The 14,833-nt window shown below is 42.2% G+C and overlaps 1 protein-coding gene across 1 annotated transcript; it reads left to right on the top strand.

Moving 5' to 3' along the window:
• Positions 1 to 787: 787 nt before the first annotated feature.
• LOC140354663 (mitochondrial basic amino acids transporter-like) lies at positions 788 to 10,926 on the top strand. The gene is made up of 4 exons (XM_072439823.1): positions 788 to 923; positions 3,479 to 3,522; positions 6,469 to 6,552; positions 7,185 to 10,926. Exons 1-4 carry the CDS (start codon positions 896 to 898, stop codon positions 7,980 to 7,982), a joined length of 954 nt encoding a protein of 317 aa, XP_072295924.1. The 5' UTR covers positions 788 to 895; the 3' UTR covers positions 7,983 to 10,926.
• The last annotated feature ends 3,907 nt before the right edge of the window (positions 10,927 to 14,833 follow it).

Raw genomic sequence — 14,833 nt, 5'->3', positions numbered from 1 at the left:
ATAAGTAATAGTGTGGAACACATAACGATGTTCATCCAATCCTGATACTAGTGAGTTTTGTATTAAATGCATTTGAAAGTTGCCAAATGACAAATGTCATCTTTTGCGCCACCCCAGTTTGAGCTGATCTAAGAAATATATGTATAATGTGCAGGTAATACTGTAACAAAAAAATCAGTATATATAAATAAATAAGTACGATATTTTTGGAATAAGAATCGATATTTTACGAGCCTTAGTCACTATTGTTCATACTTGCATTTTCTGTCCATGTAACAGCTGTAAAAAAGAGTGTTTATTTTATGAAGTGTATAAATTATCTGTTTTTATTATTATTTATTATATTTTCTCTTCCGTGCCTAATCTGTGTTGCAACCATGGATCTATTATATAATTATTGGAATGGGACAAAATAAAGATCATCTCCTCTTAAACAGTGTATTGCATTTTCTACAGTTCCAAGATGGCGCCCGCGCTCTGCCTCGGCGCTCTGCCACGTCAGCGCTTCTAGCGTCCCTCTGCGCGCTGACGTCACGCACGCTAGCTCGCGTCCGCTACGGGAATAAACCTCCTTGGCGGCGGTGACAGCGGAAGAAGGGTCACATCCACGCCCGCGAAAGAGCGCGTTCCTCCGGCCGCGCGGACTCCGTTCCAGCTGCTCATCGTTCCGTGACTTTATGACGGTTCAGGGCGGCTTTTGTCTCGGTTCGGACGCGTTTGGAAGCGTCGCGCTTGTAGCTTTTAGCAGGTGCTAGCTTGATTACGGCGTCATTAAGCTGTTCTGGAAGTGTCCCGGGGCTGGTTTATTTTATATTTTTACACGACTTTTGCGCTTAAAGAGAGGTTTAAAACGAGTTAAAAGTCTTAAGATTAGCTCTCGCGGACGGTGCTGAGGATGGACTTTCTGGCTGGATGCATCGGAGGTGAGTTTAACACACGTTTAAGATGAAAATCACACGGAAATAGCGTCAAGGTGAATGTGAAAGTGCATAATTAATGATTTTTCCGGTGCATTATTGTGCTCGCTCTTTCTCTTGGAAACCGAAACAGTCAACAATCATTAACGTCATTAAAAAGTGATTGCTATTCTGACACTGGATTACCACATGTGTTTAGCGTCGTTTCAACTAATCGACATAATTTTGATGGTCGTAATTGTAATCTGCACCAAAAGTCCTTGGATTATTAAAGCATAATGTCAAAGGAAGAATCAACCGTTTCTTAATCAAAAGCGATATTACACTTTGTTTTGAAAATGAAAGAGAAAATGTTAAAGATTGGAATGTATTCTGTAAAAAACGAAATTTCACGAGGCAAGTTTATTTGCCGAGCACGATTCCTACGCGAGGCGGTTCTAAACACCATGGGCCATATTTTGCCCCTGGTCGTCGGGTGAACGTGGGCGTTGACGCTCTAGACAACAGGAATTGGCGTGCCCAAATATGAGGTGGAGTGAAGCAACCTTGAGGGCGTGGTCAGGTGCGTCGTTGTGCGAATGGCCAGAATCGTAACCGCTAAACTTCAAAACTAGTGCAATGAAGTGACTGTCCCCACAGTGTGAGGCCGCGGCGCCGTTACAGGCTTGGACACCTCCACTTCAGCTTGGAGAGGAACCTCTGTTTGGGAAACCGCGCCACATCCACGTCCCGGTCCCGAGCGTCCCGCTGTGGTCACGGTCCTTTGTCCTGGACCCGGTCTTGGTTTAGTCCAGTTAAACTGACACAGGCCCGTGATTAGTGATAAATTGCACTTCATCTTTCCAGAGCTGTCAACTCAAGGAGGCTATGCGTGAGATTTGACTAAATTAAGACAGACTTTGAGTGAGCTTTCCCCCCCTCGAAAACTATGTTTCTCTGCTTTCTCTGCGATGATACAATGGCAGGACTGTGTCCACTCTGTTTTAAATGATGACTTATACCTGGCACCTCTAAACTTGGTCTGTTTCAGCGGAACAGTTTCACAGCTGATAACTCGCGCGCTGAAACACGGCTTGTGATTGTTGTGACCTAGTTTCATGTCAGCAGTAGATCTACGGTGGTCTGTTTTGAAGCGTTCAAATTTCCTGACGATAGTGACAGTGCTGGACGCGATCGGGAAGGGCATTTAAAAAAAAAAATTGACCAAAAATTTATTTTGAAATGTATTGTTTAGCGTAAGAAAAGGCCATCAGCGCGTGAGAGCGTGAGGCAGTTCATAAATGCGTGAGTCCGTTGACAGGTCTGTCTTTCTTTTTGTTGAACTATCACAAAAACATTTTATTCTCAAGAACTGGAACAAATCTCCTTCCTCTTAAAACGGGTGACATTTGATTTGCCGAAAGGTGCATTTAACTCCGCTAAAGAGTGACATCTATAACACGGCCGAACCTGAACTGCCACGTTTCAGCACGCGTTCTGTAGCATTACCATTAGCATTAGCGCATGATTCGTCGGAGTCCGGAGTCATAAAGAAACAGAAAGTAGAGTTTGTCCTAAACTCTGCGTGTGATGTCGCTGCTCCCGCTGTGGTTTGTCGGCTTTAATTTCATTATTCGTCGCGTCATTTGTAAAGCTAAACTCACAATTGGCCCTACACACAGTTTAGTTATTAAATTGTTGTTCTGTAATAAGGATAATATTCTGTTTTTTGTCTGAGAAAAACCTAAGAAATACTGCTGTAAAATAAAGTGACATTAAAAATTAAAAAACACAAAAAACGCATCATTGTAAATACCAGAATTGGCACTACATTTAATGTCTTATAGTTTATTAACTCAAATATAATAAAGATGTGTTTGTTTGACTGACTTTGTTGACGTGAGTGTAATATCTGGAGGTCATGTGAGTCCAGCCCCTGAGGTCACTTCCTGGTTCACTTCCTGGTTCACTGCCCGAGCTGCGTCCCGATTGGCTCAGGCCTTTACAAACCGGTCACACGGCGGATTACAGAAGGATTAGGTCTTTGTTTACCTCGTGTGTCATTCACTTTTCAGGAGACGAGGAGAGAGTGTTGCTAATTGACATGCACCGTCCCGACCAAATAAAATGTAAATTAAGTTAAATATTTAGTCAAAATGGCAACATTTGATCACCATCAAATCGTTCTTGTGATTTCAGTTATCAATATAATTGCTTTTTTAATAACCATGATTTATGATTTTCAACCTCAATTTAACATGAATCGCACTGTTTTATTTTGTCTTATTAAAATTAAATAAAATGACTAAATGGCCCAATTTAGTTTCTTACATTGTCACGATTATGTTTTACGTCTTAGTTCAGACTTATAGTTTCAGGAGCCTCGAACTTTCTCGTTGTGTTTACGATGACCAGACTTATGGTTTCAGGTGCCTCGAACCTTCTTGTTGTGTTTATGAGGACCAGACTTATGGTTTCAGGTGCCTCGAACTTTCTCGTTGTGTTTACGATGACCAGACTTATGGTTTCAGGTGCCTCGAACTTTCTCGTTGTGTTTCTGATGACCAGACTTATGGTTTCAGGTGCGGCTGGAGTCTTGGTGGGGCATCCCTTTGACACAGTGAAGGTGAGTCAAAACGCTCTGACGGAAAGATTGTGCTGCTCATGCTCCTTCTTCCTCCTCCTTGTTCTTCTTGTTCTTCTTCCTCCTCCTTGTTCTTCTTGTTCTTCTTGTTCTTTTCATTCATTCTTCTTTTCATTCTTATTCTTTTCATTCATTCTTTTTTTTCATCCTTCTTTCATTCTTCTTGTACGTGTACTTCTTTTTCTAATTAGGCCCGAGCGCCACAAGCTGGCGAGAGGCCTACTAATCTCGTAAGGCCGTGCGAAGCACGGCTGCGAAAGTGCGCACGTAGTGCGCACGAAATCGAGCGCGAAGCGCTCGCCCACTTCCAAACACTCACTAACGCACTCCTTCACTCATGCACGCCCCGTGCATACTAATTAGTAGTAGGAAAATGGAACATTACCGTTGTAAACGGGCGAAGCCCGTGCAAAAGTGCGCACTAAACGAGCACTTTACATTGAGATGACGACCGCGAAGCGGTCGTCATCCCCATATAAAGCACTCATTTGCGCTAAGTAGCTCACGAATACGTTCCCCATCTCTTGCATGTTCCGTGCATATAAGCATGTAATGCAAAAAATTGAACATTATTACTGTTCAGAGGGCCAAAAACACAAAGTGGGCGGAGCCCACTCAAAATTAACGAAAGTACCCGTCAGTGACCAGGGACCCACACCATGAGGTAGGAAAGCGCGAGCGCTTTCCGAAAATGTATAGTTTATGATATTTGAAAAATGGGAAACATTGTTTTCGCATCGGAATATTATTCTTTCTTCTTCTTCTTCTTCTTCTTCTCGGGACCAACCCCCCTATTTTTCACCCAGTGAACATTGACGAAAAGTCACAAAAATTTGCACACCTCTAAAAATCGTGCCTCTCTACATTCTGGCTATTTCCCTTTTCTAAAATAAAAAAAATTGGCGCGTCAGCGCCCCCAAATGTACCAAAAATGCATTGAGAGATGGGAAATGACCCAAAAAAAATCTGATCGTAGAATCATGAAATTTGGCGCAGAGGTAGATGGTGACAAGAGAAGTAAAAAATATTATTACGGCAACGCCGTCCGCCCAACCAAATGTCGGCCATATTGCTTCAAAAATCGCTAAACATGGCTTCGGAGTTTTTCCAAACGTCGTACTTTTACGAACTCCTCCCAGGGCGTTGGCCCTAAAAAGCTGAAATTTGGTGAAAATGCTACTGAGGAGTGGGACATCAAAAGTTATCCAAATTACATTGATACCTCTCACGGTCTCTGTACGGCGAAGCCGCAAACTGTAGCTAGAATTTCAGAAATCTCCCATATTTAAAATTTCTGCCGTTTGCGCAGATAAAGTCCGAATTGCGTCAAATTAGAATCAGTTGTTAAACTCTTTGCCCTAAACCTACTTGAAGTGAAATAAATTCATTTGGCGCCACAGCGCCCCCTACAGATTTTATATGGAGGTTAAATTTTTAGTTTTGCGAAATTATATGAAATTTGACACACAACTCAATTTTGGCATCCCCATCAAAAAAGTCAATGAGACCCATGTCATAATTGTTATGGCGTTGCCGTAACGATGACCGAAACCTTTCATGTTATTCCAATGGGGAATTCGCCAGAACATGTTTACATTTTAGACTTTCACAAACTCCTCCCAGGGCGTTAGACATATTAACCTGAAATTTGGTGAGACTCATCTTCAGGACCATCAAAAGTTATCCACATTTTCATTCAAAGAGTCACGGTGTCTGTGCGGCAAAGCCGCACATTTTGCCAAGAATTCAAAATAAAATAGCTTTTTGATGGTAAAACAAAGGGGAGAAGATGTGACAGCGTCACAGATTCAGCAGTAGGCGTAGTAAAAGGACAATTGGGGCTCGTTAGCGCCCCCTCCTCTTGCGGCGTGGCGGCGGTGTGGCGGCGGCGTGGCGAGGGCCGATCATTGCCGCTTGCGGCTATATTTGTACTTGTTCTTGTACTTCTTCCTCTCCCAGGCTTTTAGATAGGATTTGAAAACACCCTGTCCAAATAATTTTCACCGAGGGTAAGGGGGCCGATTAGGCGAAAAAACGAGTAGCTTCGGCATTCTCCGGACTAATAAAGTACTTAAAAAATTTGCACTCGCGCCTTTGGCGCTCGCAGTCGTTATGGAAAGCCAATATTATCACACTTGGGATTGGTGTATCGCACCGTATTTTCTGACGCTTTTACAATATAAAGCAACGCTTTTAACGCCCTGCGCCGTAATTTACGCCTGACGGCGCTCGCGTTATCTTAATTTAAGCCATACGCCGCTCCTAAGTGGCAGAGTGTGATCATATTGGCTTTCCATATTATCGAGTGCGGTGGGCAGCGCGAGCAGAAAAGTTACACTACGGAGCGCGCACGGACCGTGATCTAGTGAACAGGAGCCAAATACACATTTGGGACCAGAATGGAAGTCGTCTACGTTATTGAGTGTAGCTTTCTTACCTATATAATAGCGTTGTTTGTTAGCTGAATTTAAAAACACGATATTTTCAGCCTGGTGCTATCTGTTTGGTAGCGCGCCGTGGTTGCGGCGGTTATCTTAATATCTGGCGGTATCTTTTCAGCATGGCAGGGGCCCGCCGGCCAAAACCCCTCAGCGAGAACACCGTAATATTCCCTTTTTAGATTTATTAATAAAATGGCCGTCCCTGCACTCAATAATGCCCATCCACATTTTAAAATACCCCGTCCAAAATACGGGAATACGGCCCTCTATCTAAAAGCCTGTCCTCTCCTTCCTCCTTTCCTCCTTTCCTCCTTCCTCCTTTCCTCCTTCCTCCTTTCCTCCTTCTTCCTTTCCTCCTTCTTCCTTTCCTCCTTCTTCCTTTCCTCCTTCTTCTTCCTTTCCTTCTTCTTCCTCTCCTTCTTCTTTCTCTCCTTCTTCCACCTCTCCTTCTCCTTCTCCCTCTTCACAGTTGCATCTCTGTGCTCAGGTTCGGCTGCAGGTCCAGTGCGTGGACAGACCTCTGTATCGCGGGACCTTCCACTGCTTCCAGTCCATCATCCGCCAGGAGTCGGTACGTGTGTCTTTCTTCACAGGCTTTGAGAGGGGAGAGACATTCAGTCAAACGGTCCAGGGCGCCCAGGTGTTCACAGTCACGTCTAAGTGCGACGCCTTCACGTGGGTATCAGAAGTATGGCCACTGACACGATTGGATGTAGAAGCTAGAGGGTCCGGCTCGGGTTAAATGCTGCAGAAATGGGTGGTCTCTGGTTGGCGTCCTGTGAATGCTGTGAAAATACTTCTGGATTAAGGTCAGGGCTTTGTCGTTACCTTCACTGTGTTTACATTCAGTGTCCTTCAAAAGAACTTTCACTGGTCCAGAGAGGAAATGACTTTGACTTTGGCTCAATAGTCTAAAAGTCTAATATTAACTGTATTTTTGTGCTTTTATTTTCAATAATCAAACTGATGACTACAATCTCAAATATGTGTTTTGTGAAATATGTATTTAGTCGTTTTGGTGTTACTTCTTGTGTTACTGTTACTAAGGACATCTTGTCACTGCCCTGACAAAGACAAACAGGAGGGTCTCTGTGTGAGGAGGTCAGAGGTCACCAGTGCAGACTGGAGCTTGCTGTTTACTTGACATAGTTTAGTGTAAGAGCCTTGACCTCCGTCACAGTAACAAACTGCCCTTGTCTGCAGGTCTTTGGCCTGTACAAAGGCATTGGATCTCCGATGATGGGCCTCACATTCATCAACGCCATCGTGTTTGGCGTCCAGGGCAACGCCATACGGCGGCTGGGCCAGGACACGCCCACTAACCAGTTCATGGCCGGAGCGGCGGCGGGGGCCATTCAGTGCGTGATCTGCTGCCCCATGGAACTGGCCAAGACTCGTATGCAGATGCAGGGCACCGGCATGAGGAAGTCCTCCACCAAGAAGCTGTACAAGAACTCTCTGGACTGTCTGACCAGGATCTACCAGCGCGAGGGGCTGAAGGGGGTGAACCGCGGCATGGTAACCACCCTGATCCGCGAGACGCCCGGGTTCGGCGTGTACTTCTGGGCCTACGACATGCTGACGCGGGGGCTGGGCTGCGAGCCTGAAAACCCCTACATGATCCCCAAGCTGCTGTTCGCGGGCGGCATGGCGGGCATCGCCTCCTGGCTCTCCACGTACCCCGTGGACGTGATCAAGTCTCGTCTGCAGGCGGACGGCGTAGGCGGCGTGAACAGGTACAGCAGCATCGCGGACTGCGTGCGTCAGAGCGTGCAGCGAGAAGGTTACATGGTTTTCACCCGCGGGCTCACCTCCACGCTGCTCAGGGCTTTCCCCGTCAACGCCGCCACCTTCGCCACTGTAACGCTGGTGCTGCTCTACGCGCGCAGAGGATACGACGATGAGTGTCCCAAAGACTGTGAGCTCGCCCCCCTGGCACAGGCCCCGCCCCCTCCGGTGCAGCAGGACCAGCCCCCTCAGATCCAGCCCAGCAGCCTGTGATGGACCCGAGCTCTGCCACTCTGCACTTTACCGACCCGAGGCATTCCCGCTGACCGCGTTTACTCTCCACTAAAAACCTGTTCATTCTGTTTTCATGACTCTGCAGTACCTCCTGACGCTCACCAGGGGGCGGGCCCTTCTGGGGCCGGAAGGGAAACCAACAAAAAAAATATTCAGGCTAGAAAGGACTTTACTTCATTGCCCAGATTCGTGACGTCATAGGCAGATCGGCAGACTCCGCCCTCTCGTCTCGCGGCTTCGTGCCCGGTAACGCCCACGCTAGAACATTAGAACTTTATGTAAACGACACATTCGAGCAGAACAAGGAGTACAATTACGCTCCTCCACGATGCAACCTCTGAAATGTAAAACTCAATGGCAAAAATTAATGTGATTTGACCTTCCGAACCCATGAGCCCCCGTGCTGCCCGCCCAGGTTCAGTTTGGCCCTCCAGATCTAGTGTCCACTTCCAACCGCGCGCGTAAATATGACGGTTTGTTTTGCAGCTTTGGAGACGTGGCGGCCTTACGAAATGAGCGGCTCTTGATTGACTCCGAGCACCCCAAACCGCTAAAAAGGGACCCAGGGTTTTTTCCCGATAGTTTCGTTCAGGCCTCGGGAGCCGACGCTCCGAGATTGGCGGCAAAGCGAAATGATAAGCTAATGCTACAGTTTTACGCCGTTCTTATTGTGTTAGCGGGCAGAAAAAGACTAATCTGAATAATTGACTATTAAAATATCCATGATCTACTGTATTTTAATAATTGGACTAAAACCATTAACTTTAGCAAAGATAACTAAATAGGTAATGACACTTCAGTCACCGTATTTATGCCTTCATTTGGTTAAAATGTACTTACACTTACTACTTGCGTACAAATCTCAACGTTTGATAGAAATAACAGTTGACTAAAAAATATAAAAAATATTTAGTGACTGAGCGACTAAACGCACAACTTCAAACGCAGAAGAACTTCATCTGGTCACGTTTCTCGTGCGGACTAACGGATTGCACAAAATGGCCGCCGCCACGATCTTCAAACGACAGGACAGATGTCTGTTTTGCCTTTTTGCAGTTTGTTCTGTTCCGTTTGAGAGTTCACGTCCTGTCGCTGAACCGGTTTCACAAAATGCGTAAAACGCCTCCGTCAAAGCGCCGTCGGAAAGCAACCCAAAGTGAACCCCAAAAAAAACGTTCGTTCCCCATTCAACGCGGTACAATCGTTTGCTATTTTATTTGTATTTATCCAACTATTAGGGCTTTGAATGCTGTGTTTTTATTTATGTTTTCATATTTAAGTGTTTGTTTTACGTCCAGTCCTTTTAGCTTCAGCGGAAAGTAAAAAAAAACACCCGGAAAGCGCCGAAACATTGCGCGCTAACTGCGATTCCCTCCCGCGCGTCGCCGTCGTTCTGTCGAAGCGAGCGAGGAAGAAGAGTTCGAGGAAGCACCGAAGATTCATTGAATGTATGTGGAGCGGGGACGAGGAGAGGACCTGAAGGAAGACTGCGAGCTAGCGGCGGCTTTCACAGCGGCTAGCTTCAGTTAGCCGGCTCCGCGCTGGACTTCCATTACAATACAAAGATAATCCAGCGCTGCGACAATTAAACGGACTAAATGTGGCTATTGCAATAACAGTCAGTATTTTAAGACCGCACGAACTCTAAAAACGCACGCTAAAAGATGTTTTATAACAAAGACAAAGAAAGTTGTTTTTCAAAATGTCAAACAAATTCAACTGTGATTTTTTTTTTTTTAATTTTTTTTTCCGATGATTGAGAAACCTTCAGTCTTGTACATCCGAATCTGCTTTATTTTTAATTTTAATTTTTAAACTATTGTAGTAATCTCAGAGCGCGTAAACTCGAGCACTTTTTAACGTCGAAAATCACTACAAATGTGAACCATAAATAATTGATTTTATCAAAGAATATTATCGGAGAAAAATCCTCCATTATTCCTTTAAGGCGAGATTCAGAACGATATCAATTTGAAACTTCTGCCGTTTACTCGCGTGAATGTAAGAAAAAATGTATGGCGGGTTTTTCATCATGTCGTGTTTTTATGTAGAAATTAGGCATTTTATGTGTAAAAACGGGCAAAATGTCACATGTTTGGAACATTTAAATCTGAAGAATGGACAGAGCAGGTTTAAATTTATTTTTGTCCACATATTAGATTGGATTTCCAATTTCTTATTTGGTTTTGATCTGACAGAAAATTGGTGTAAAAATTCCAGTTCCACCTCATTTATTAGACTTACAAAGTCTAATTTATTGAAGTTTTATCAGATATAAACAAATCCTTCTGTCAAAGTCTTGTCAAGATTGTAAAGTTTGGTGTTTCCATGAATAAATCCATGAATAAAGTGGGTTAAATGAAAGCATAAAACATTTTTACGACCTGCCTGGACAAACTGAAGTGTCTCGCCTTAAAATGACAAAAAATTTGACCTAAAACGTCAATCAATAAATGTATTTAGTTTAAATTTAAGAGTTTTTATAACAAGTATCAGTCATTCATTGCCCTTTATCGATGCTGTATTCAACTTTAAAGGTGCATTACGTAACCTTTCTCGCCTCCGCTTTGTCTGGAACGTTCCGCAGTGCTTATCTCCATGGAGACGTTTCAGCCAAAGCGGGCGCATCTCCACAGCGACGAGCAAGTTCCCGACACACTCCGGAAAAACGTACACGGCGCACCTTTTTTAATGTAACACTCCGCATGTAACGCTCCAATGAAAACGATTCCGATCTCGTAATGGCGACTTTTGCGGCCGTGTTTTTTTCGCCGCTGTCCAACGTGAACGCTTCCTGCTGTAAATACAAGCGTAGAGCCTCTATTTTTACGCTCGGCCGCTAATCGCCCGCATTGCACTGGAAACGCTGAAACTGTGAAGCTCTGAGATATTTTTGTAACATAGATCTGCATTTACGACGAAATAAAACGGAATGATTGTGTCTCACGTTTCTTTTTTTGTCTCCTCTTTGATTGTTTTAAGTTCTTATGTTTCTCTGGGCAGATACGGTCACACGCGTGCACTTTTATCACTTTACGGGTCAATTTCCGGAGCGTTCTTGGTCAAAATTGCGACTCAATTGTTTGCCAATGTAGCGGTAATTCTAACAGAAGACTTGCCTAAAGGAAGGACTGTAAGTTACAGTCGAGCTGTAAAACCAGGGCGAGGTGTCCACATGCCGCCACAAAGACTTACAACACCCGTGAACACGAGAACCTGCGGCCGCTCGGTTCGGGAAGTAAACATTACGCATGTCCCTTTCCACCAGAAAGTTACATACTGTGCCTTTAGTTTGTTGGTTTTAGTTAAGTCACTTAGTTTAGTTTAATTTGCTGTTTAAAAGAAAAGTAAAACATCTAAAACGACAACATAAAACATGGATAGGAGTTACAAAAACACGTAACACAAAAATGTCTGAACCTTAATAAACTGCAAAGTTACACATTGCCACATTTTAAGTTCTGGACGTGGAGTTCCTTCTTCGTGCATTTAAACTCTGATTCTGGGTAAATAAATGACATAGACAAGGCTATTCATGTCTATATACATTATTATTATGATTAATTTTATTTTTTTAATGATCTATTTTATTATATTAAATAGTGGGTCCAGTCAAAAAAACACTTAATTTGAAATATTTAAACCTAATACTAGACTAAAATCTACTTCTCATATTTTTGTTCACTGTAAAAACAAACTTTAATTAAGCTCCAATTTTTTTTTATTAAGCACATTTTTTTATTATTTGGAGAGGAAACTAAACTACGATTAAACGAGTAAATCAAACTAAACTACGATTAAACGAGTAAATCAAACTAAACTACGATTAAACACTAGTCATACATATTTGTAGTTTCTTCTTTGACGGTGGAGTTTCCCCATCAAAAAGGCTGAACTTTTCACTGTGACATTAGCGCCATCTGCTGCTGTGGTGGTGTAACGTCAGGTTTTTGTAATTCTGGCTAAACCGATCCTGTAGTAATGTATTGTAATGTAATTAAAATAAAACTCGTGGCTAATACGATGACATATCCTAAAACATTCTAATGACTTTCCAATGTGGTATTGTCCACTAAAGATATTTGTATCACCAATATTGATGTTTTAAAACTCTATAGTAAGGCCCACAAATTGAGGTCAAGTTTTCCTTTTGTAATACGTACAAACAGTAGTGGAAAATAAAAGTAGTTAGTTTTATGCACTTTCGTATCTACATTTTTGAGCTGGACTGAAATATAAAAAGTACTTCTCGTGGTGTTTGAAGAGTCATTTCTAGGTGACATCTTCAACTAAACGTTTTGAGTCCAAGTACTGGCTTTGAGCAAACACAAATACATACATACAATTTACTAGAAAATAACTGCAAAATCACCACATTTAACAGTTTTCAATATCTATGTGAAAAACTTGTACTTTTTACTGTGACGGTACATTTTAAAACTTTTACTTCAGTCGATTTTTGAAATGTCCTTTTTATACTTTTATACTCTTTGCTCCTGTATCTGTAGTTTTACTTGAGTGAACAACATTGAGTTCTTCTTCCACCACTGCTAAGAACAGAATATTCATAGTTAATTGTGTATTTATGATTTAAGCATGTGACCTTTCCAGCTTCACTGCTCTTCTATTTCCGTTAGAGTTCGACAAAAAACAAAACGATATAATGTAATGTATCCATGGAACATACGTAATACAATGTAGGTACGATACAATCTATATTTTATTTATTATTTATTTATTTCATAACATATGAAATACATGCTCAGTGACACACAGTTACACAAAGAGTGAATGAAAAGGGGCTGAAAGAAGATCGTGTATTATCCCTACGCAACTTGCACTTCTTTCTTTTTTGTCCTTGCTACATTATATTATTATTAGTCAATAATCTGATAACTTCAGAAATCAGATAATAATCAGATTGTGAACATGTAAACAACCCTCCAGCTAAAGTTCTAACCAAACCTGGCTCAGGACCTGGAGGCGTGTCCCGCTCCCGACAGGTTTAACCCAGAGACGACGACAGATGCGTCTCCACATGGACGTTGAAGTCACCCTTAACCTTGTTGTAACCGCAGCGTTTTGCGTGTCGGAAAGCAAAATTGGTGCAAGATTTTCCTCCGACACTCGCGGAGGATGTTGCGGATGTTGGAGAGGAAGTTGATCAACAGATTATGAAGAACAGAATATGAAGAAGAGTGAACTTTTTCAGCCATTTCCTGAACGCAATGGCTCCACTGATCGTCCTGCTGCTGCTCGCGCGCCTCGTCCACCGTAAGGAAACCTTCTCACCTCTTTTAACACCGAGAAAAGAATTGTGAATGTTTTTTTGTGTTTTGCTTGTGTTGTTTCTGTCTTTCTAGCATTTCATTTATTCACGGGTGTGTTATCTGCTCAAAAATACCTTGAAAAAAGTGCGTCTCCTCCTGTTCTTCTACAACTCAGTTTAATGCCATGCTGCAGAACATTTCAGGCAAAGCAAACAACATTTTTATGGAAAAAACCAAGAGACTTTTTAAATTAACTAATTTCATGCCTTTTAATGATCTTAAAGCACTGGTTTAGGATGAGCCGCCGCGCCAGTGCTTTTGTTTTACATTATTTTATCTCGGTGTATGTGCAAGTGTGTTTTTATGTACTTTTTTTAAACGGGGTACTCACAAAATGACATACTTAAATTCAGTCTAAACAGTGCCCCCTACAGGTTTGACAACTCATTGAACTAAAATGTAGTTAAGATTAATATATTTCGAATTTTGGTAAAAACAGAACAGAAAAAAAACAGAAAACAGAATAGCAAAAAAAAATTAGGTTTATAATTTCACTTCCTGTTTGTGATTGATGACATCACACTAGGAAATTACTCCGCAAACACCAGCAGCGGCTGGTCCATTAAGGGCGCTGGGGCGCCGCCCCCCCGTCAATCTGACTACGTCAATTTTTATATAATTTATTCAGAAATCTCTTATATTCTTATTAATGTAAATGTGTAAAATAATAATATATATCCATATATATATATATATATATATATATATCCATATATATATATATATATATATATATATATATATATATATCTATAAATAGATTTAGATGTATACTTTTGTGCGCCGCGTGGTCTGCGGCCTGGCGCAGCCTGCGTACCAGTGGGGCGGTTTGAATAGCGCCCCAGAGCCTCATAGAAAATCAATGGGGATTTTTAGCCAATCAAATCACAATCAAAAGTGACTACGTCAGTATGGTTTTCTCCATTGGAAAATAGCGACTTTGAACGTAGTGTTTACGCCATGGAGCTACGCTTTTTTACGCTAGAGACACAGACATGTGCGCGCGTCGCGCGCGGAAGTGCCACACGCTGTGTTTTCCGTGTTTACGTCTTAAAACTGCATCTACAGACGTCTGTGACAAAAGGTACGTCCAAAACGACTCAGAATGAGCTGCTCAACTGTTTGCCGGCTTTATTTGTGTTGAAATGAAAGCGGCTGATTTCGTATCAATCCGAGCCAAGACATGCGATCTGTCAAACTCCGTTCTCCGTGTCCATGACAACAAACACGCAGTTTTTTTTAGTATCGCTTAACTTCTATTGATAAAAACATGCCTTTGTTATTAGAAAACCCATGAAAGAAAGCTACAAATGACAACTTTCCAACAGCAATAATGTTATAATAATAATAATGATATAATAATAATAATATAATAATAATAATGTATAATAATAATAATGTGATGATTAAATATAAAAATGTAAATGTTGCACGTGTAGTTCAGGGTAACTAATGCCACTTAGAAGCAGTATTATGAAACACCAACAATTGTTTGTGTTT

The sequence above is a fragment of the Eucyclogobius newberryi genome, unplaced genomic scaffold (genome assembly GCF_026437365.1).
Source record: "Eucyclogobius newberryi isolate DKJ021-1_F unplaced genomic scaffold, fEucNew1.0.hap1 SCAF_1, whole genome shotgun sequence".
Lineage (NCBI taxonomy): Eukaryota > Metazoa > Chordata > Actinopteri > Gobiiformes > Gobiidae > Eucyclogobius > Eucyclogobius newberryi.
The sequence above is the reverse complement of the archived record's forward strand: the minus strand, read 5'-3'. Positions and strand labels throughout refer to the sequence as shown.

Bases quoted from the DNA above. Each gene is read 5' to 3' on its own strand.
- LOC140354663 (XM_072439823.1), top strand. From the start codon at position 896: ATGGACTTTCTGGCTGGATGCATCGGAG. The intron at 3,523-6,468 runs GTGAGTCAAAAC...CTCTGTGCTCAG, and splicing joins ATCCCTTTGACACAGTGAAG to GTTCGGCTGCAGGTCCAGTG. The intron at 6,553-7,184 runs GTACGTGTGTCT...CCTTGTCTGCAG, and splicing joins CCATCATCCGCCAGGAGTCG to GTCTTTGGCCTGTACAAAGG.